Source organism: Perkinsus marinus (assembly GCF_000006405.1).
Source record: "Perkinsus marinus ATCC 50983 genomic scaffold scf_1104296943502, whole genome shotgun sequence".
NCBI lineage: Eukaryota > Perkinsozoa > Perkinsida > Perkinsidae > Perkinsus > Perkinsus marinus.
This window is the reverse complement of record NW_003211810.1, coordinates 13,355-32,759: the sequence shown is the minus strand read 5'-3', so window position 1 is coordinate 32,759 and position 19,405 is coordinate 13,355. Positions and strand designations below refer to the sequence as shown.

Sequence of the window (19,405 nt, the reverse complement as noted above, 5' to 3'; positions counted from 1 at the left end):
CAGAGCTGACAGTAGGCCTAGGATGGCTTGCGCTCGTAAAATTCTCAACGATAATTTCTTGTAAATTTCGACTTCGTCTAGCATCACCACTGCTCGTGAGTTTCATAACGCGGGTGAGACCCCACTGAGTAATTAGAATAGAATAGAGCCCCATTGAGTTCTACTATGTAGTTCCAATATCCGTTCAGAATTTCACGAAAAAATGACGGGAAAAACACAAAAAATTTCCCCTTGAATGAGAGAACAACGAGATAACCATGCCGTTGCCACGTAAGACTACTTCAAAACGAATCATGTGCTAAGGAATGTGCATTTTGTCATCCACACTGTCGCACCCCGTCGGTAGATGATGCAACTATCGTAGATGCTAACGCCACCACCACCACGAGGAAATATGCGCATGGCCAACTACATGTGTTGGTGACAATATGGAAATTTTGAGGAAATTTTCGGAATTTCTTAGTGATTTTTATACACTTCTACCCGAATTCGTATGTAAGGTTCTATAATTAGTGAGGAAACTCCTGAGCTCAGCTGAGGAAGACTAACATACATTCCAATGTCACTTGAGCCAAGCTTGTTCATGCTGGCGGAGCGTTGAGAAAATCCAAGATTTGCAAGATAGTCTCTATTCCCTGTCTACTGACGGCGACTACCACTCAGGGGTCGTTCATTTCGAAACTCTCCAGAATCGCCTCTCACATGTATAACACGATGCTAGGATCGATTCGGAGGTCCAGAATAGATTCAATGAACATGAGATTAGAGCAAAAGGACGTGATTGTTGTATCATGTAATGCTCGTTATTTAGGACAGTCTCATTTAACGACAACTAACACATAGCAACGATATGAATACTCAGCGAAAGCCTCGAGAAGGCGTCTGTCGATATGCGTCTATTTCGCTCTTTTTTGCATCCTCGCTTGTTGGGACTTTGAAGCCGCGGAGGTCACCGGTGGCATTCGATGGCAAATACTTCCTATTAGGAAATTCGATCTAATACGATTTCAGAATTGCTGCTGATTCTGGGAAGTTCCTGAAATTCTGAAGTCGTATTAGCCGTCGAGGGAGCGCCAAAATTCATTCTCAACTTTAGAATCACATCCATAGAGCAAGTTCATTGTCTAAGGGTGAGTGAAAATCTTCGCAGTGCGCAGTTATTGCTTTGCGCCAGTTTTCTTGTATGGGCATCTCAGACCAGTACGCAGAGCTGTGGAAGGCGATTATACGGCCTCCAAGGGATCGATATGAACTCAAGGATCTGGGCCCTAAGAGATTTCGAATAGCGGGACAAGTGGTAGTAGTAGTAGTAGCAGTAGTAGTAGTAGTAGTAGTAGTAGTAGTAGTAGTAGTAGTAGTAGTAGTAGTAGTAGTAGTAGTAGTAGTAGTAGTAGTAGTAGTAGTAGTAGTAGTGGTAGTAGTAGTAGTAGTAGTAGTAGTAGTAGTAGTAGTAGTAGTAGGGAAGGAGGCTCGGGCCGTTCTTCTCACATTCGATTGCTTATCAGATCCACCGAACTGATCTCGTGCTGGAAAATCCTTATGGAAAGCATTTACAATGCAGTTGGTTTCAACCGGAACGCAGACCGGCCAAAGAGCTCCCCTGTGTTGTTTATCTCCACGGTATTATGCCCATGACACTTGAGAGATGCAAATTCCTTCACACACTATCAGGAAACTGCAGTTCTCGCATTGAGGGCCTGTCTGCGCTTCCGGTCCTCCTGCCCTTTGGGATCACAGTTTTTACTTTCGATTTCGCAGGCTCGGGGAGATCTGATGGAGAGTACGTGAGCTTAGGGTAAGCATCCTATTTTAACGCGTCGTCGGACATATCGTGCATGCAGTTACTTCGAAAAAGACGATCTAGCGTGCGTAGTAGAGCACCTCAGAGCGACGGGAACTGTCAGTAAGTTGCATTCAATCCAGTATGGAAAATTTGCACATGGTCAATTACATGTGTTGGTGACAGTATGAAAATTTTGAGGAAATTTTGGGAAATCATCGCTAGTTTTCGTACACTTCTGGCCCAATTCGTATGTTCAGCGAGGAGACTCTTGACCTCAGAAGCTGACATATATTTCGACGATTCCCGAGCCTCTCAGTTAGCCTCACATGATCCCTTATCAGGCACCATTGGTCTGTGGGGTCGTAGCATGGGAGCGGCGACAGCACTACTACATGGTGACAGGGACCCCAGTATAGCCGGGATGGTGGTAATGAATATTATAAGGAGTGTCTTTAGCTCTCATCGTGGCACGTGCCCTTTGGGGCTTTCGCGATTGGGAATAATGACTACTTGCTGATCATGACGCATATGTGGTTGACAGGATGTCGCTCGTAGGGTGAGAGCTTGTCAGGATCCGTAGAATTGTACTAGAAATCCGAAGAGGCTTGTTGCTATACCTTGCATAAAATGCTGAGTGCTGGCTGGCGGGTCGGTATTTCGGTCACCTCACTTGCCCTGTGAATTGACAGAAAATTGGTATCAGAAAGAGAGCCCTCACGATAGGTCCAAAAAGTCGATTGATTCCTGATACCGTGCCGTTGTATTTCTTCAGCTGGATTCGCCCTTCCAAGATCTGCGTATAGTAGCTGAAGAGTTGGTAATAGAATTCGGTGGTTTTCGAGTGCCGAAATTCGTGGTTAACATTGCGATGAGTATGATACGTAATTCTATTAAAAGCCGAGCTGATTTCGACATCAACGATTTGGTGCCCATAAAACATGTAAGATTTATTGCTTCGCTCCGCTGTGAATTCGGTCATAGGTTGACAGGACTTTCATTCCTGCACTTTTCGTAGCTGCCGAGGGTGACACCTTCGTGAAACCCCATCATGCTCGGGCATTGTATGACGCCTACGCTGGTGACAAGAATTTGGTAAGACCCAGTTGGCGAACCCAGAGAGACGATGATCGATTTTATGCAGGTCACAGTAGAAGGGGACCACAATTCGATCAGACCCAAGTTCTTTACAGATTCAGTGGCGATATTTTTTTTCAATACTCTGCAGTGTTCGGAACTTGTCGGAAGTTCTTGTCGTAATTCTGCGTTATTCGTAGTCTGCTAATATCACTCGTAAACCCATTCAGGTCCCCTACCGGTGGCCCCACAGGTTCGCGACCATTCTCATTCGCCCCCAAGTACGATGCCTCAGCGGCGGCCGTTGAGAACTGAGGTAATTTCTCGTCCTGGTGGAGTGTCATTAGTTATGTCTGATCAGAATAGCCGAGGTCAACCTCTGGGGTTGAACATGGTACGACCAACGCAGGAAGCCTTCGATGATTACGGTAAGACACTTGGACTCTTGGAGTTTCGTCATCCCTCTAGTGATACTCTCTTCTATGAATGGGAAAGCTATCTAAAGAATCGACTTTGTCCACGGACTATTGTGTCTGTGATGGAACGATCAAAGCGCTTTGGACCCCGGATGTCCGCACTTTGCCACAAAGCGAGATTTCCTTAGGTCTCCCCCAGAGTGAAGATGAGGAGGAAATGATGATGCAACAAGCGATAGCGCTGAGTCTCCAACGGGACGAACCATCCGCTTCGAGTGCTCGGCAAGACTCGTCGGTTAGTTCTCTACCCCAGGACGTGGACCTACTCCATTTGAATGATTCCGACGATGATAATTCTCGTAACGAAAACAAAGTGGAGGAACCCAAGAGCTGTGAGGGTAGCAGCCGAGTGGACTCGGATGGCCCTGATCTGGGTACTGAGGTTCCCAAGAAGGATTCTGAGGAGAAGCCCTCGAAGGAAGAGTGACGTTCTATTTGAGTCGTACTGTCGTCAAGATTTGTATCAAATGTATTATAGTATCATAACACCTCATTCTCCTACTACTTCTGTCCGCTTTGGGTTCCTGTCGGTCCATGAGTGGTAGAGATCAAAGGGCGTCTTATATTATGAGCGATGAGCACTGGATGTCATCTACATTCAGTTGGGTTGCTGCTCGTTCTTGCGTTGTTGGGGCGAGCGCGTAATTTCGTGGCGCGTGACACTTTCTGTCGTAGGGTCCCGGAGTTCTGCCCTACATGCAAGGAAGGTTGTATGCAATGCAATACAGTCAGAAGTGATGCACTTCCGTTATGCACTGGCAGTTAGGTTGCATCAAATCAAGCGATCCAACTAGAGGGAGATGCGTAATCGTCACGTTGTCGCCTTTGAGAGGGCTTGTTACTAGTTCTGGATAGGGCGGCTGTGTCGTGTCGTAGGGCCTGTCATTAGGCTTGAAGTCCCTCATTTACTATGGTTCAGCTACCTGCGTCGAAGCGTGCGGCCACTGAGGAGCAGATGAAGGTAGTAGTACTGGTATCAGCGATCGCCGAGTTGGGACGGCGGTCCTTCAGGCTCTGGCCCAGCAAAGCAAGGAGGCTGAAGAGAAGCTCATAGCACAGAAGAAAGCGAAGCGACCGGCTGACAAGTCGAGGTAAGCTGATACGCCTTGGAGGCTCCCAGTAGACCTCGTTGGCAGATCCTCGGCGTCTATGGCGGCCCTTGTTCGACAAGGCTTGGCTGGTGGGGACACCATGGCTCTTGATCGGGTCCTTCATACTACCAACAATGCTGTTATGGCAGCTACTGCGAGGGACATCACTGGTAATATGGGCGATGAGTTTAGTCTTAGAGCTCTACATCAGGTCCAGAAGCTGCACAGATATTGTCGCACATTTGCATCGCTTTGGACAAGTCTCCCGCTCGGGCCGTGGTCCTGTCGGAATGGACACGCAATCTGCTGTTGGTCCATGCTGGCTACCTCTCTGGGCATCCTGAGGACACCAAAGCAGTTATTGGTAGTAGGAGAGTAATTGCCCTGTGAGGAACGTCCAGTTTCAGCTCCCTTGTTGGCGTCCTTCCACCAACGTACTGCGTATTACTCTGCTTTGTCCAAGCTGCACGGTAGAGTCCAAGCAGTGATTAACGTATGCACTACTCAACAGCGTGCAGCTAAGGTGGCCCCTCCCGAGCCCTTGGCGAAGTACGTACCGCATGAGAGTAGCACTGGGAGGAGGGTCCGTGCTGGTCAGGTACGTCGAGTCCCCTAACGGTGGAGATGATGCTGCCTATGATAATGACGTTGCTATGGAGACAGACGAGGACAGTCTTGACGCGATGGATTCGGAAAGCGACGATGATGGGGATGACGAAGGGTCCGACTAGAGTCATAGAAGGCTCATACTGATTCGAGACTGTGCTGCCTAGAGGCGGGTCGACTTACGTAAAAAGTGTGGTATCATAAGTACTACGTCATTGTATAGCATTATGCGACCGCCACCAGTGGTGGCGGTCGTCCACGTTCCTGGAGTAGCAGTGGTAGTCTTGAATGATCATTTACTATCGTTTCACTGCTGATCTGATGTGGGGAGTTTATAAAGAGTGGGCGGAGCGAAGCAGTTTGTGTTTGATCAGAATTGTTGCATATACATTAATGTCAAATAGAGAATGTCGTCGAGAAAATAGTTACCCTTCTGAATGGGAGCCGGGAGATTTGGAGGATAAACAGCTGTAGGACGGGGCCCTTGCTATGCTAGTTGGTGAAAATGCTTGTGGACGATTGTGCATGGGAGTCTTTCAAGGGCGGCTGGGTTTCTGTCCTATCATTCACACGCACGAGTTAGTTGATGATGGTATGGATCACTCTGGGGTCAGGTACGGTGGAGCTATTGAATGCCTTATACCTAAGGGGTTTGCCGACTCCAGCACTGTACGGACTGTGCCTGATTACCAGGAGGTAGAGTCAGGGCGTAGCTCGTTTGGTCTTGATGTTTTGTTATGATCAGTGTTGGAGGAATGTATATTTGCTTTCGACAGTCGGGAATTTCTCCACTAGTTATAGGAGTTTATATAGGAATTTGTGTATAGAAATCAATAAGAAACTCCCAAAATTTATTGCAATTTCCGTATTTTCCACGCTGGTTGCGATAGCCTAGGATTGCCGATGATTGGGTTTCAGGTCTTTACCAATGTGGTAGACGATTCTGGTGCTAGTCTTGTGATCGAGTTGTTGAACTTCGTAGAGGAGCTCAAGGAGTCTGATGAGGTTGCAAGGTTGGTAGAAATGGAGCCCCTGGGAATCGAACCCGGGTCTCTTCTCCCAGGCACTTCTTCAGCGACCTAGCCGAAGCCACTGATAGTGTATCGTATGACATCGACGAGATTAGCTGTCGGAAGGCAGCGAATGGAGACTCCCTGGTAAAATTCGATGCTGAATCTACTTCGCTGATCATGCGAGATCGTTTGTGGACGCGTCACTTGACGTTTTTTTCCATCGGAAAATGCCTGTAGGGAATCCATCTCCTAGGCTCAAAGACATTTGTGAGTGCATCACTTTAGGGTTTTTCTATCGGAATGTACACGATATCACCATCGTCTGTAGGGAATGCACCTCCTACACGTGTTGTTGGCAGGTTATGGTGAACGGGCGTCATATACACGACAAGGAAGGACTCAAATGGACACCATTGGCGATGGGGATAAGGCGTATGCCACGTAATAGATCTGTGTTGGTTGCGGAGTCTGTAATGATCATTCCCTTCAGAATATTCCTCGGATATGGTAGTAACGTTGACCCATGGCTCACAATCGGCCGGTGGGTTCGAGACCAGTTCGGTGCTGGAGAAGAATCTGTGGCTCATTCTTGAGTCCATAGAAGTTAAAGACGACTCGCTGTTTCTCTGACACAACCAGCAAAGGAGTTTCTCCGCTGTTGCCTTGTATTATCTCTTCTCGTAGTATGATGAACCAGCAAGCCTTATCCTGTGCTCATTGCGTCCTATACTGGACAGAGGCGTTGCTGTTGGTTAATCTAGGGCAGTGTGGGGATGAATGTACATATGGTCAACTACAATATGGAAAATTTGTGGAAATTTCGGAAAATTCTGTTCGGTTTCTGTGCACTTCTACCAAAGTTCGCATGGAAACTTGTACGTGTATGCATCATAGCTTAGTTTTTTTAGCCGTTGAAATGCTGTGCAACGCAGCGAGTCTTCTGCAGATCCTGTAGGGAAGCAGGGCGTATGGCTGACAGTAGCAGTGATGTTGTTTACTACGTGTCAGGTCAGCCGACTTGAGCATCCCCTCGCTGCCGGCGCGGTTTGCAGTACGTACAGTACCTGGTCGAGACGCCACTGAGCGTAAGGATGAACTCATCTGTTCGCCCACTGTGTAGTGGTCTCGGTTGGTTCAGCTTGGAGGCACTTCGAGGAATGGCAGACGGACCGAGCCTTTGATTGTAATACCTTGATTCTATGCCCTGTTGTTCTTAGTGATTTACTTGTAATTTGACATTGTTGACATGGTGAATTCACCGTTTAGTCGGGTTCAAGATATGGCAGTGCTGGTTTACTATTGCCGGTGGTTTTTCTTTAGCATTCGAGCACAGGCGAGCGAATAGTCCTATCACGCGACCACCCATGCCCGAAGTGTCGACTACAAGACCCACTACAGGAAGTACGATGCACTCGTCGCTAACAGCATTTCGCATTGTCTCTTCAGGTGACAGAGTCTCTGGAGGAAGAACTGTGACACCCGGTGGAGGTGGGTGGTATGAACTGTCGAGTGATGAGGGACCGATCGTTGTTGTAGGGCCAGCTCCGGCCGTGACCATGCCGGGTATTGAGGTGAACCCACACAGTCCGAGGGATGTGCAGAAGGATGACAGTAGTAGCATCACCAAACCAGACACGACCGGCCCCGGTAGGTTTCCTAGTGTAGAGTTGGCTAGTAGTGGGAGAAATAACACTCACATGGGGCTGTCGCAAGGGTGGCTGATAAGTGCACAACTTCCTGGCAGATACTGCTGCCCTGCAAGCTGAACCCACTGGAGCGTAAGTGGTCAACAATGCTGATTCGACATCTCTTGCATTCTGTATTGACCTTTCCTTGTGTATGACTTTCCTTTGGGAACTGTACCGACCTTCGAGCTGTCACGAGAGGCTTCGTACGCCCATCGGCATATTAGATATTATATTAATATACTATAATATTGGATATTTATAAGACATTGATATTATCTGATTATAAATGAGGGTATATTTTAACGAATATTATAGCAGAGTAGGAATCTGTGACTCTTCCTAGGTTCAACGCTAATGACTTCTTTGGGAAACGCGAGCAAGACTGCCGTGACTCGGTAAATATTCCGTGCTTGCTGTAGTGCGGTGAAACCACCTGTGTTAGTGTCTTGTCGGACGAGGCCAGGGACGCCGCCGGGAACCGCCTGCCAGAAGCGATGTGGATGGGTAACGAGACCGACCCATCGCTCAATACCTGCATATGCTATAATAAGGACCTCATCTCTGATGAGACTTGTGAAAGCGATGTAAGATTGTATCCACAGTATTTCAGCATTCGCTACTCCTCTTAGTGCGGTTTGTATGGCAACTACATCCAATCGAAGCCGCACAAGGAAGCCTACAGTAGAACGTGCAAGAAAATGTGCGGGCTTATCAAGGAGATGCGCATAGAGGTTGAAGAAGGTCGCAAGAGGAATAGGGCAGTTATGATACTCCCAACAAGCGGCTTGATGAGTGCATTGGTATTGATCGTTCATGCGATCTAGTTGACTCCTAGACGGTACGCCGAATAATGTGTGCAAACACATGAGATTGATTCACAATGGAATCTGTTGTTGATTACGCTCGTTGGTTGAGTTCCTATACCTAGTATTGAGAAGGGAACGCCGAAATTTCTACAGATACGTTGTAGCAGCTGCCAGCAGGCTCCTGCGAGCTGCAACAGAGCTGTACGTGTGAGATGCCGATATAGCAAGCGCAGTCAACTTCGATCATGACATAACGAGCACGCGTGGGTCACTTAGCTGACACACCATTCTTGCTGCCACTTGCATCGAAAAGTTGATTGTGCTTGTTGAGGCGGTTCTTTGGTGGATAAGGGAAAGATGCTTACACACAAGAACATCGCAGGTATAAGTACCCGATGCAGGATTCGAACCTACGACCATCTGCTCCGTAGGCAGACATTCTATCCAGCTGAACTAATCGGGCGATGTTTGTGACCGCTCAGTTGCCGCTACATCCCCACAATTCTCTTATCTACATCTCTGATGAACCTCGAGATTCCAATGCGATAGCACAGACGCTCTTGACGTGGTAATCGCCTATCCAACCTTGATACGTTGAATTCGCTTCAACCGATACGTGATTAAAACCAGAACCTGATATGTTGACGTAAAGAGCTCAGTGCGCAAGTACCCGCCCATTTGCGGAGTTTAATGTGATCCATATAACCATCAACGCCTAGTTATTATTCAACTTATTCCTTTCTTGTGCGATTGCTATCAAAGTTTGTTGGAGAAGCCTGAGCAAGTTGACTGTCCCAGAACGACTTGACGCGCTGCGTGAACAGGTTGTCGAGATGAGCGCTGCGGCCGACCGGCCTCGCAAAAACGAGGAACCTCTTCCGAGAGTCTTACTCACATTATCACTACTATCAATGCACGCATGGACATGTTGTACTCACATCGACGTCCGTTAGGTGACATACTATACCTTACAGTTACGGAGGTTGAGCGTGCTAGATTTCACACCAGAACAAGTAGCTTGGAGTCCGTAAACTGACCGCTAGAGAGGCCAAATATGTCCAAACTCCTGGGCCTATCTCAAAATTCTCCAGGAGGCCTAGGGGTCTATGAAATGCACGAAAGCTTTTCGTGCAAATGTCAATCACTCGAAAGTGGTTTGTGTGTGAGCATCTTTATTATCTCTTAGGGAGGTCATTCTTCTTGCCAATGATGCTTCCCTCTGCTTCACGGTTCGGTCTACAAAGCTTTGGCAGAAATTTTTGCTCAGCTGCTGCTGTCGGTGGTAGTAGCACTGTTAAGGTGAGTTCGCGTCGTAGTTTCAAACGAGGAAGGATTGAACTTCAATGCACCCGAAGAGCACTCCAATGAGAAAAGTCTATGTTCGAACTCTCAAAATCGAAGCCATTAGTTGGCAAGAAAATTTTCACAGGATGATGCGTCACTAGATTTTACGATGCTCTTCGGGTTTACAATATGTATCCTATACGTTGAGTTTCTGAAATGACAGTGTGCTGTAATTGACTTTTCCTCAGCGAATAAATAACTACGCGGATTACGAGGCGTTGAAGCAGACGTCTCACATGATGGTTGGATGGTTCGCGGCGAAGTGGTCTACTGGTGCCAAGATGTTCGAGCCGGAGTTTGAGAAGCTCTCGACAAGTTACCCTGAGGCTACTTTTTATAAAGTTGATATGGATGAGGTCCCTACCGCGGCGTGAGTCGGTTAATGACGGGAGGCTCTTTTGCCACGTTGAGTTCATCGTTGACTTCCTGAGTTCCCTTGCTATTGCGGTTGTCACGTGTTTCTGCTTTTTCACACCCAAGTGATTCACCTCTTCGTCAGATACGATATGGAAGTTGAAGACTCCCCGCAGATTGCGATTCTTCCATTAGGGTGGAAGCCGGATGGAAGCCGGTAGTCTCGGGAACTGCTCAGCACTTCTAAATATCACAGCGCCCACAGTGTCTCGCATAATACGTGGTCTTCTATGCAACGGTGGTTGGGGCGGAAGTTCTCTTTCAGTTTTGACAAGACGGATCTCATCTCTATTCGAGCAGAGCTAGGGCGCTATGATCGTGTGGTTGCGAAGGCGAAGGAGGCTTTGGAGCAAATCAAGTAAGGCTGGGGCTATGAGTCTGAATGAGTGCCACTGAACAGGCTCGGCAAGAAGGAAGAGGAACCCAAGCCATGGGTGTTCGATCCCTCGACGGGCACTACCTTGCCGGCTCATCAGAGCTACTAGGTAGTAGTAGTAGTCCTCTGTAGGGGGTGACAGTCGGGCCGTGTCGTGTTGTGACTGACCTGACGGACGTGACATTGTTGTTGCATTTCGTGCACATCCTGTTCACTGCTTTGAAGAGAGGGTAGTGTGGGTGTTTCTCGGGACGCCCGATGGTCTCGCGTTATCAATGGGAAGGGGGTATTTAACGACTTTCCAGTCTAGTCTTTGGTTATCAGAAGTCGCTGATATCTGAATCTCCATCGCTTTATACGATGAGTGTAGGGGTGCTAGGATATGATAGTCTGAATGCTCAAGCTCCTTATGCAAAGGCTTGGTTGGACTCTCGGGTTCGGCACTCATCGGTTGATGTAGAAGCTCTTCTCTCGAGTGCATGCGTTGTGTCGTGGATCGGCAAGGGTCTCGGTTCTTGTGTGGAGGCCATGGTGTTTGTGAATAAAACTTTTCTTGGCTTTTCAGATTGCCTTTTCTATCACATACCCGGTTTTACTCCTTTTTTCTGTATGCTGTCTGCGCACAGAGTGATTTTCCGTATTGCTAGTGTCTTGGCGATACATACGATAAAGGGGATGCAAGCTAAAGTACCAAAACCAGCTATGACAGCGCCAGAGGCTTCCGTCGCTCTGTTCGGAGGACGGATGGCCGATGTTGCTTTTGTATTTTTTATCATCGCTATTACCCTATTGGCGGTTGTGGCTTTCGGCGGGTGAGCGGATGGTGTCTTGGTTGAAAAGGAAATGTAGTGCTGTTCAGAATCAATATGAGGACGCTGTGGATCGATCGACACGGGAGCTCTAATGGGCCTTTGGGGGACCGCCCGGCGACCGAGGGTGTGCGTAAGAAGCAGTGGAAGCATCGGACGGCGAAAGGAAACCCCAGAAGAGAGCGTCACGAGTCGACTGATAAGAAGGAGAGTAGAGTAGATCACATAGAGAAGGACGTGCAGTTCAATATCGTCCACGATGTGCGGCCGTCTAGTGAAGGAGGTAATAAAAACATTGAGAGGAATATTCTCGGATGTTAGTAGCCTTCTTGAATGCGAAGTGATGGTAAGAAGTGGGTAGACTGAGGTGAGATGTTTCCTCGTTCAGCAGCCAAAACAGAGGCAATAAATGAGCTGCTACGAATCACAGGAGTACACATTGAGGGAGATACGGGAAAAGGAATATGGACGGCAGTGACCCGACGTTCGGGGCTGCGGTTGTCCGTGGCTATGGTGATAACGGTATAGGAGAGAGCTCTGTGAAGGCTGTGTTCAGGCGGAAGATGGCACTGCTGAGGCACTAGTAGTGTACCTCCGCGTGTCGAGCTATGCTCGGATCGAGTTGGTGACAGCGATTGATGACAAAGCACGGAAGGCTCTGGTTAAGAGGTAGAATCGTAAGTCTCTTCTCCTCTGTGTGATTAGTGTTTGATACTCTTTTCGGTCTTTTTCTTTGAGGGTTGGATCGGAAGGTCGTCAGATAGGGGTGGACTATCAGTGTGGGAGGATAGTTTCTGTTCAGCATCGTTCGTTTGCTGAAGACTCACCAGAAAGTGGTACATGTGGAAGCGATTGCTCGAACTGCGAAGGAGAAGGGTTTTTGGACCACCGAGGTGAGCAGCAGTGTTACGTCTGTTGAGGGGAATCTTGAGAAAGGCTGAGCTGTTCAGATTGGTTTCCACGCTTCCGATGCAGCGATAGAGGCCCAAAAGGCTGAGGAGGTGACTCTCTTGGAAACGTTTGTGCAGACAATGCCTAAAGCGGAGCGACGAGAGTAGTATATGCTCTCTGCTATGGGTGGCAGAGGTCTCCTTGAGGTACAACCGAGCAAGGGAGGTAACCTTGCCGTTGTCAGCAGAGTGGTGGAAGTGGGGACCGGTGGAACCTCGCCGAGCTGTCGTACCCAGCGCTGTGGTTGGCAAGCCTCCGAGGATGCCTCCGAAGCCGCAGGCCCTACCGGATGAGTCAGTGGTGGTGGCTCCCACAGGTGTGCTCTTTTGAAAGGATTATGGCTATTGGAAGGAGTCCTGTCAGGTGTTGATGAGGACAGTGGTTCTCGAGAGGAAACTACGACAGAAGAGCCGATTTATGGCCGTGTTTATGGCGATGATGATGATGATGATGAAGGCGAAGATGGTGATGGAATTTACTCGGTAGAAGAGGCTTGGATTCCCAGTCTGCGTCGGGAGGACGAAACTCCATGCGAGAGTGAATGGTCAGTACACGAGGCTTCGGATGCTCGACTGGACGACGAGGAGATGTCTGGTATCAGTAAAGATGCTGATACGCTATCGACGTTGCGCTCGCCCGACTATTCTGTGAATACCGAAGAGCCAGCAGCTGAGATTCGTCCGCGGGTGGTGCCGAAGTTGCAATTGCCTCTGCCGAGGAATAGGTCTGCAGGGATAGACTTTCATGTCTCTCCAAGTGTTGGCTCCATCGACGACTCGAGTAGTGGAGACGCAAGCGAAGATATGGCTGGGGAGTGGATACCCAACGGGAGAAGTCCTGAGGGCGCGATGGACCCAGCAAGGAGGTCCGCCCACGCAGTGTGGCCAAATGAGGTTGCCAATGTGATCGATAACACACAGTCGGCTCGTATGGGTGGTGCTTTGGAGGCGGAGAGTGATGCCTCGGTGGAACGAGAGGCTGCCTTGGATTGGCGACCATCTCTATTCGCTGAGCGGTCTTTTAACGCTGCTGCTGCTGGGTCGGCTCGTGTGCACGAGCGTAAGGAGATAGAGGTGGATGTGGGAGGAAAGGCGGAAGTCAGGGAGAGTAGCGACTCTACGGGTACCGAGCCGAGTAGGGAAGAAAGGATGGAGCAAAAGCTCAGAATGTCGACAAGCTTCGACTGGGCTGAGGAAACGAGTGAAGATGAAGATTTGGGACTTGCTAGCCCTTCGGTTGCGCAGTCCCATCTGGAGGCCGAAAGCGAACTTCAGACGAAAGTGCCCATTCCGATGCTCCCTGGTAATAGGAAGGGCCAACGATCAAGCGGACGAAATCGCCGGAACTCGCTGCCGCAGAAGGTTTCAGCCAGAAGAGCGGACTTTGAAGTGGCAACCGGGCGATCAACATACAGCCATTAGGCGAGAACATTAGCCGTGGGAGCCCATTTTACTTCAGTCGTCGATGCTCTCTTGTATGGACGGCTGCTATTCTGGATGTTTGGAGTTGGTACCCTCCTTAGCGGGTACTTGAAGACCTGGCCGGGCTGAAGGAGGCCCGTCGCTAGCTGCACTGTCGTTGTAACTTTCTTGTCCTATGCTACATACTCCTCGGTGGTTGATTAGTGTTTCGATTTGTGATTCTTCAAAGTCCGAGGGATTCTGTAGTGCATTTAGCCTATCGTCACTGACTGTTGCGTGATAGTCAATGGTAAGGTGATATCAGATGGAATGAATACCATCGGTGAGGAGGTGGAAGCCACTTCATTAGCCTCACCGTGGTGACTGGAATCGGATAAACTGCTCTCAAGGCCCATCTTGTTGGGTTGAGTACCCATTCCCCATCTACTTCACTCGGCAGTGAGTGACGAGCACTGCTCGTCACTCACGTAACTGCCACCTAACTGCTACGTAACACCTAACTGCTCGTCGAGCAGTTAGGTCATTCTGATGAACTGGGTTGGGAGCCCAAGCTTCAATCACTGGATGCACGCCGTGGGCTTGGGCGCATTGTTGATAAGAGCATCAGGCACTGTTATTAGCCTCTCAGGGAGGTTCGCTTTCACGTCCCCTGATGTAGATCAGATTTCGTCCAATAAGGCGGGCCTCATTGTGGTAGAAGCCCTCTTCGATCCGTGAAGGATGAAGTATAACCACGCTTTTGCAGTGTTCATGTTATGTACCAATTTGACACTCTTGCGATACCTTTCGTTTTTAATTGTGCGTTTTGTTACCTAGTTATCGAGCATTTCTAACTTGCTTACGAAGTCCGTAAACGAATCCTGAAGTCAGACTTTAACAGCCTTCAGAATTTCCTCCTGAAAAGTTGTTCGAGCGAATAACGAGACCAAAACCGATATCGAATGGGTTCTGTTCACGTCGTGAACTTCACGGAGGCTCTAATGTTGTCACTGTCGATCTCTAGTCGGGGTTGAAGACCAGTCGTAGCGAGAATCCAGACACCAAGGGGGAGCTTTCGAGCAGCACAGGTCTTTGCATAGCCTATGTGACAGCGTGTCCGAGTGGTTAAGGAGGTGGACTCGAAATCCACTAGGCTCTGCCTGCGCAGGTTCGAATCCTGCCGCTGTCGTTCAAAGCAGCGATTTTTTTGAGCACGCTGCTCGCGACCAGAAACCAAGCAACCACGTGCTTCGCTAAAACATTGGTGGGCAAGGATCCAATGCATAGCATGCTCAGGTTGGGGTCTTGAGGAACGTGCATCACGTAGATTACATGGTATGTCATTCAGGAATTACATGATGTAATGTCGGGGCGATTCGAAAATAATACACGCCTATCACAAGTTCGAGACCAGAGCACGTCTATTCAAACACTTGGGACATCAACTCCTCACTGAGGACTCCTCAGCAAGGTGGAGGAGGCTGGAATATGCTCGGTCATCTCCGTTAACTTCCGTTTCGGTCTCTCCGGGGCACCTTGCATACATTCTTTGATGGCCTCGTCCGTTTAAGGCGGCGCCGATCGCAACAAGTGAAGTGCGAGATGAAATCTATAGGTTTCAAACCAACGGGTCCAATCCTGACAAAAGAATAAAAATAGTATGAAAGAGTGTCCGAGTGGTTAGGGAGGTAGATCAGAATTTCACGGGGCTCTGGCCGCGCAGGTTCGACTCCTGTCGATCTCGAAACTTAGTCGGTTTGGTACGAATGCTAACCGAAAATCCAATCAGCGATTGGTCTGTAGCACTTGAACAATGATATCCTAGAGGGAATGCGTCATGAAGAGACCATCAAATGTGGAGAGTCTGAACGCATCCGTACTCGAGGCAAACGTATGAAATACTTCACAGCAAGAAACCATCGCTATGCCCGAAATTCCCACTCGAGAGCACTAATAATCAACATCGTAGATTGGTAAGAAATGATTCCGGACATGGCCAGTTGGGGACATGTTGCAAAACGTTGACTGTTAGCTCGTGGAGCTCACACGCAGCTGAAGAAGCCTTGACGCGAGCTGCTCAGTGATCTCCACGCTTCTCTTTTTCGATCGCTCGAGCGCTTCGCAGACGTCCACGATGTCCTCGTTCGTCTCCACCAACTGTTTCTTCATTGCGGCATTTGCTGCCCTCAACTCCTATCAAGCGAGCTCACGAGGCAAATTGCATTACGCAATGTATAGCTGTTGAGTCGCGCCCTACCTGTATCTCGTTCTGGAGTGCCTCTATCGCTTGATCCTTCCGTTCGCACTCGCGAACCATCTCGGCCCGCTCTGTTTCCAGTTCGCGGTATTTCGTTGAGGCGGTCACTGCTTCCGAGTACACTGTTAAGGACTCAACCCGTCAAGAGCATCGAGCTCACCAAGATCATCTGAATACTCCTGTATTTCGGTTTGGCTCTTTCGAGAGTGCGATCTGATAAACGATAGTATAGTATCAGGCCAGTTAGTGAGGAAACTCACTCGGCTATCGATCTGTGCTCGGTCGAACCACGACGGGCTCCTGCTCGCTGTTCTCTTACCTCTTGAGACTCATTGCTAGGTTTCCGGTACTGTGGGATCTGTTGACAATAGGATTACTCCTACCCGAGCACTATCAATGAATCCAGCCCTATCTAACAGTCAAGCGCTTTCCGGAATAGTATATGCATGTGCGGTTATTATTCTAGAGACGGTCAAAGACGTAAAATCAGCCTTACCACTCTTTCCTTGCTCGCCTGTTCTCGCCTCCCCGAGCCGCTATCTGGCGAGGAGTACACATCTGAACTAAACGTACCGGCTGAGACCATCGATCCCACTGCGCTAAGCGTGGCTCATGCCTTAGTGACGGCTCTCTGTGATCAGCTGGCCTCGGCGCCCTATTGGGGATCACGGGTGACATAGACCTGCAGCAGTTATCTCTTGTAGCCTGGCCCGGCGTTGACATACCTCGACGATGATGATTTGTCTTCCTGTTTCGGCTCTGTTGTAGGCCACATCCTACAAGGTCGTCTATTCCAACACAGCGGCGGGTGCTCACTCAGTTCCTGGCCTCACCCATCACGATCCTCCCTGCCATCTCGTCCCGTTAAGATAGCAATGTACTCTGCAACTGCGGATCTGCGGGGCCCTGAGCGGCAGCGTGTTTCCATCTCTATAAATGGGCACTCTTTCGCACGTTGCTGAGCAGATGTGTGGATTCCTGAACTGCTCGGGTTGACAGGCTGCTCGGAATCATCGAGTGGAGCCTCACGATCACCTTCCGGACGTTTAACGCTGTGCCTTCTTGATTCGCGCCGCTCAGGGCTCGGCCCAAATCCTGGCCGAACAGGCTTGGCCCGGTGGCTATGTGATGCCTCACCATTGCTGGTTCGTCGTTCCGCGACCATCTCCACGCCAGAGCCGTTGAGTGATGTCTGTAGCATCTTGGGTTTCTGATGAAGTAGAAGTTAGTCAATACTTCGAAGAGGGGAGGACGATTTTACGCCCGATGGAGTGATATCGTTGGTCTCCAGGCTGCCTCGGCGTGACCTCAGTTCGCCTTCTTCAATGCTCTCAAGACTATTCCTAGATGCACCTAGGGATTACTGAGGCTGAGGCAGCACCCCAGTGGACCAGTAATGGGTCCACCTGAGGCACTTGAACGTCGGCGTCTGGCCGCTGCTCTTTCTGATCTCCTTCGAGTTTTGCTAGCGTCGTTGTTCTTGAGTCCTTGCGGTTTGTGCTCTATATCGTTGTCGAATATTTCGTCTAAGGCGCTCTCAAGGTCCATTTGGGAGAGGGTAAGGCGTGGCTTCGCTGCTTGAGGCTGATCCTCGGGTTGAAGGGCTGATCAGAGACTCAAAGCCTCAGCTAGAGGTCCTCCCGATCGTATGTGCCGAACCTCGAAAGTTGGGTAATGTACTTCTGTGTCCACTGCGGGACTTGGATGTGACCAAGCGTTCAGAGATGCGCTTTGACATGGAATGAGGAATGTTGATAACAAGTGGTATATTCTCGCAAAATCTTGCAGCTCTAGCGTGCTCTAAGCATTCCTCAGCTCCTCTGCGCGGCGCATAAAGCCCTAGCCTTCTCCAGTAATGCAAACTTAGTTGTGATTGGGATGGATAGCAGAGTTTTCGAAATCGGGAGCATCCTATGTACTCAACGTACGAGACTCGGTGAAAGGCTTTCGCGATCGGAGTTTTCGCGGTGGAGGAAGAAGACCAGGTCTAGTAGACTGCTGCGGAGTGATGTTAGTGAGCTGGCGGTAGGGTTAACGAGGATGGGGCGAAGGGATCAGGAATTCTCGCGAAGAAGAGTTACAAAGTCTTCTGTGAATCGGCAGTGCTAGCATGTCCTCCCGACATCCGGGGGTTTGCTGAGGTTGAAGGCTTCTGTGAGTGCAGTTCATAAGCCACGCTGGTCCGTGTTATTATCAAGTTGTTATTGCGGGGGTATATGTGGTGTTAATTGGAGGAGGAGTGGTATGAGTCGTGTTCCTTGATAGGTTTTTTAATCGAGTTTTTCTTCGCATAAGAGATGTTATCATCAGCGTCTAGAGCATCGAGTACCTTAAGAGCGAGCACGATAGCTCGGGGAGTCTCCGGATCACCGACAACCAGGAGGCTCTTCTCAACCATCCTTGTAGCGGAGCAACGAGGAGGCAAATTAGAAAAGGTAAAGTTCAGCATTCCCGTTACCGTCCATAGCTCAGTTTCAGTCATCTCTCTGTGCTGCTACAGCAGCTAGCCAGTTGACTAAAAGTTTCTCCGTTATGCTTGCTGGAGGTAAGGTGTTATGATGCAAGGAACCAGACCTCGCGATTTGTTCATAGGTTCGCGAGAAGCTGCAGAAGCCGCAGCTCGATTACCTGGGGTTGAGAAGGTCAGCTGGATACCAGTATTAGCCCCTCGACGTTCACGGTATAGGTCTATCACTGTAACCCTGGTGACGCCGCGCTGGACCACCCAGCAGCCGACACTATTGCTAACGCCGTTGTAAAGCTAACGAAGGAGGCGGGAGCTTCTAATGTAGTCGCTGGTACTCATTTCTAGGGTTTCATGCTCGTTGGGGGATCCGGTTCTTAACTCAGGCAACAGCAGTGTTATCAGAGACTCTCTGCCGCGGGCAGCAGCCATGCTAGATACCCAGCCTATCACTGATGTGAATCGGAATGATGCGATCGGGTTAGTGTTATTTTGGCTCTGCTCTTCCAGGTCATCAAGGTCATCTCGAATGACACTTTTAAGAGGCCGATGTATGCTGGTAATGTGATCGCTACAGTGAAGTCCTCGGACCCTGTGAAAGTAGTTTGTCGAAAACCCTTATGTGGTTGATGGTCGTTGCCTAGGTACTTGTTTTCCGGCCAACTGCCTTCGAGCCTACTGAGGTTCCCCAGAACGGTGATGCTGCGGAGATTGTGAATACAGAGATCGATACGGTCGGCTCTAGCATTGTGAGTCAGTGTTGGAGTATGTGTTCGCTTTCCCTCAGCCGAGCTCAGGAGTTTGCTCGCTAATTCAAGGAGTTTACATACGAATTTTCATATTGTCACCAACG

General features: G+C 49.2%; 5 protein-coding genes and 3 non-coding genes across 9 annotated transcripts in view; 7 read left to right on the top strand and 1 right to left on the bottom strand.

Moving 5' to 3' along the window:
- Positions 1-1,183: 1,183 nt before the first annotated feature.
- Pmar_PMAR019509 (Protein C14orf29, putative) lies at positions 1,184-3,172 on the top strand (the record flags this gene model as incomplete). The annotated part of the gene is made up of 9 exons (XM_002781139.1): positions 1,184-1,294; positions 1,506-1,620; positions 1,672-1,795; positions 1,842-1,903; positions 2,125-2,210; positions 2,556-2,723; positions 2,765-2,875; positions 3,058-3,073; positions 3,111-3,172. 9 exons carry the CDS (start codon positions 1,184-1,186, stop codon positions 3,170-3,172), a joined length of 855 nt encoding a protein of 284 aa, XP_002781185.1.
- A 171-nt stretch (positions 3,173-3,343) lies between these two features.
- On the top strand, positions 3,344-3,760 carry Pmar_PMAR019508 (hypothetical protein; the record flags this gene model as incomplete). Its single annotated transcript, XM_002781138.1, has 2 exons — positions 3,344-3,392; positions 3,462-3,760. 2 exons carry the CDS (start codon positions 3,344-3,346, stop codon positions 3,758-3,760), a joined length of 348 nt encoding a protein of 115 aa, XP_002781184.1.
- A 483-nt stretch (positions 3,761-4,243) lies between these two features.
- On the top strand, positions 4,244-10,922 carry Pmar_PMAR019507 (hypothetical protein; the record flags this gene model as incomplete). The annotated part of the gene is made up of 24 exons (XM_002781137.1): positions 4,244-4,294; positions 4,345-4,424; positions 4,470-4,594; positions 4,636-4,788; positions 4,832-4,973; positions 5,023-5,145; positions 5,645-5,726; positions 5,949-6,043; positions 6,094-6,187; positions 6,372-6,484; positions 7,052-7,128; positions 7,182-7,226; positions 7,364-7,444; positions 7,490-7,531; positions 7,580-7,690; positions 7,788-7,821; positions 8,075-8,126; positions 8,151-8,315; positions 8,361-8,472; positions 9,724-9,836; positions 10,070-10,251; positions 10,381-10,452; positions 10,561-10,653; positions 10,696-10,922. The coding sequence occupies 24 exons, from the start codon at positions 4,244-4,246 to the stop codon at positions 10,778-10,780; spliced, it is 2,322 nt and encodes a 773-aa protein (XP_002781183.1). The 3' UTR covers positions 10,781-10,922.
- Positions 8,927-9,000, bottom strand: Pmar_PMAR019506. Its single transcript has one exon. It is a non-coding gene; the product is annotated as a tRNA-Arg (tRNA).
- A 312-nt stretch (positions 10,923-11,234) lies between the features above and the next one.
- Pmar_PMAR019505 (hypothetical protein) lies at positions 11,235-13,981 on the top strand (the record flags this gene model as incomplete). Of its 2 annotated transcripts, none has more annotated exons than XM_002781136.1 (9): positions 11,235-11,483; positions 11,531-11,763; positions 11,872-11,993; positions 12,037-12,149; positions 12,283-12,373; positions 12,431-12,534; positions 12,578-12,747; positions 12,795-13,733; positions 13,890-13,981. In XM_002781136.1, exons 1-9 carry the CDS (start codon positions 11,281-11,283, stop codon positions 13,979-13,981), a joined length of 2,067 nt encoding a protein of 688 aa, XP_002781182.1. In that variant the 5' UTR covers positions 11,235-11,280. The 2 variants fall into 2 exon arrangements, with proteins under 2 accessions (XP_002781182.1, XP_002781181.1); XM_002781135.1 differs by having other exon boundaries at positions 11,869-11,993.
- Positions 13,982-14,938: 957 nt separating this feature from the next.
- Pmar_PMAR019504 lies at positions 14,939-15,020 on the top strand. The gene has a single exon. It is a non-coding gene; the product is annotated as a tRNA-Ser (tRNA).
- A 473-nt stretch (positions 15,021-15,493) lies between these two features.
- On the top strand, positions 15,494-15,575 carry Pmar_PMAR019503. The gene has a single exon. It is a non-coding gene; the product is annotated as a tRNA-Ser (tRNA).
- A 3,045-nt stretch (positions 15,576-18,620) lies between these two features.
- Positions 18,621-19,405, top strand: part of Pmar_PMAR019502 (electron transport oxidoreductase, putative) — a gene marked incomplete at both ends in the record, with an annotated part of 3,132 nt that continues 2,347 nt past the window's right edge. The window contains 6 exons of the mRNA XM_002781134.1: positions 18,621-18,633; positions 18,681-18,730; positions 18,775-18,886; positions 18,939-19,009; positions 19,063-19,152; positions 19,197-19,301. Coding sequence (XP_002781180.1) covers positions 18,621-18,633; positions 18,681-18,730; positions 18,775-18,886; positions 18,939-19,009; positions 19,063-19,152; positions 19,197-19,301 — 441 coding nt within the window. The remainder of the gene's footprint in view (positions 18,634-18,680; positions 18,731-18,774; positions 18,887-18,938; positions 19,010-19,062; positions 19,153-19,196; positions 19,302-19,405) is intronic.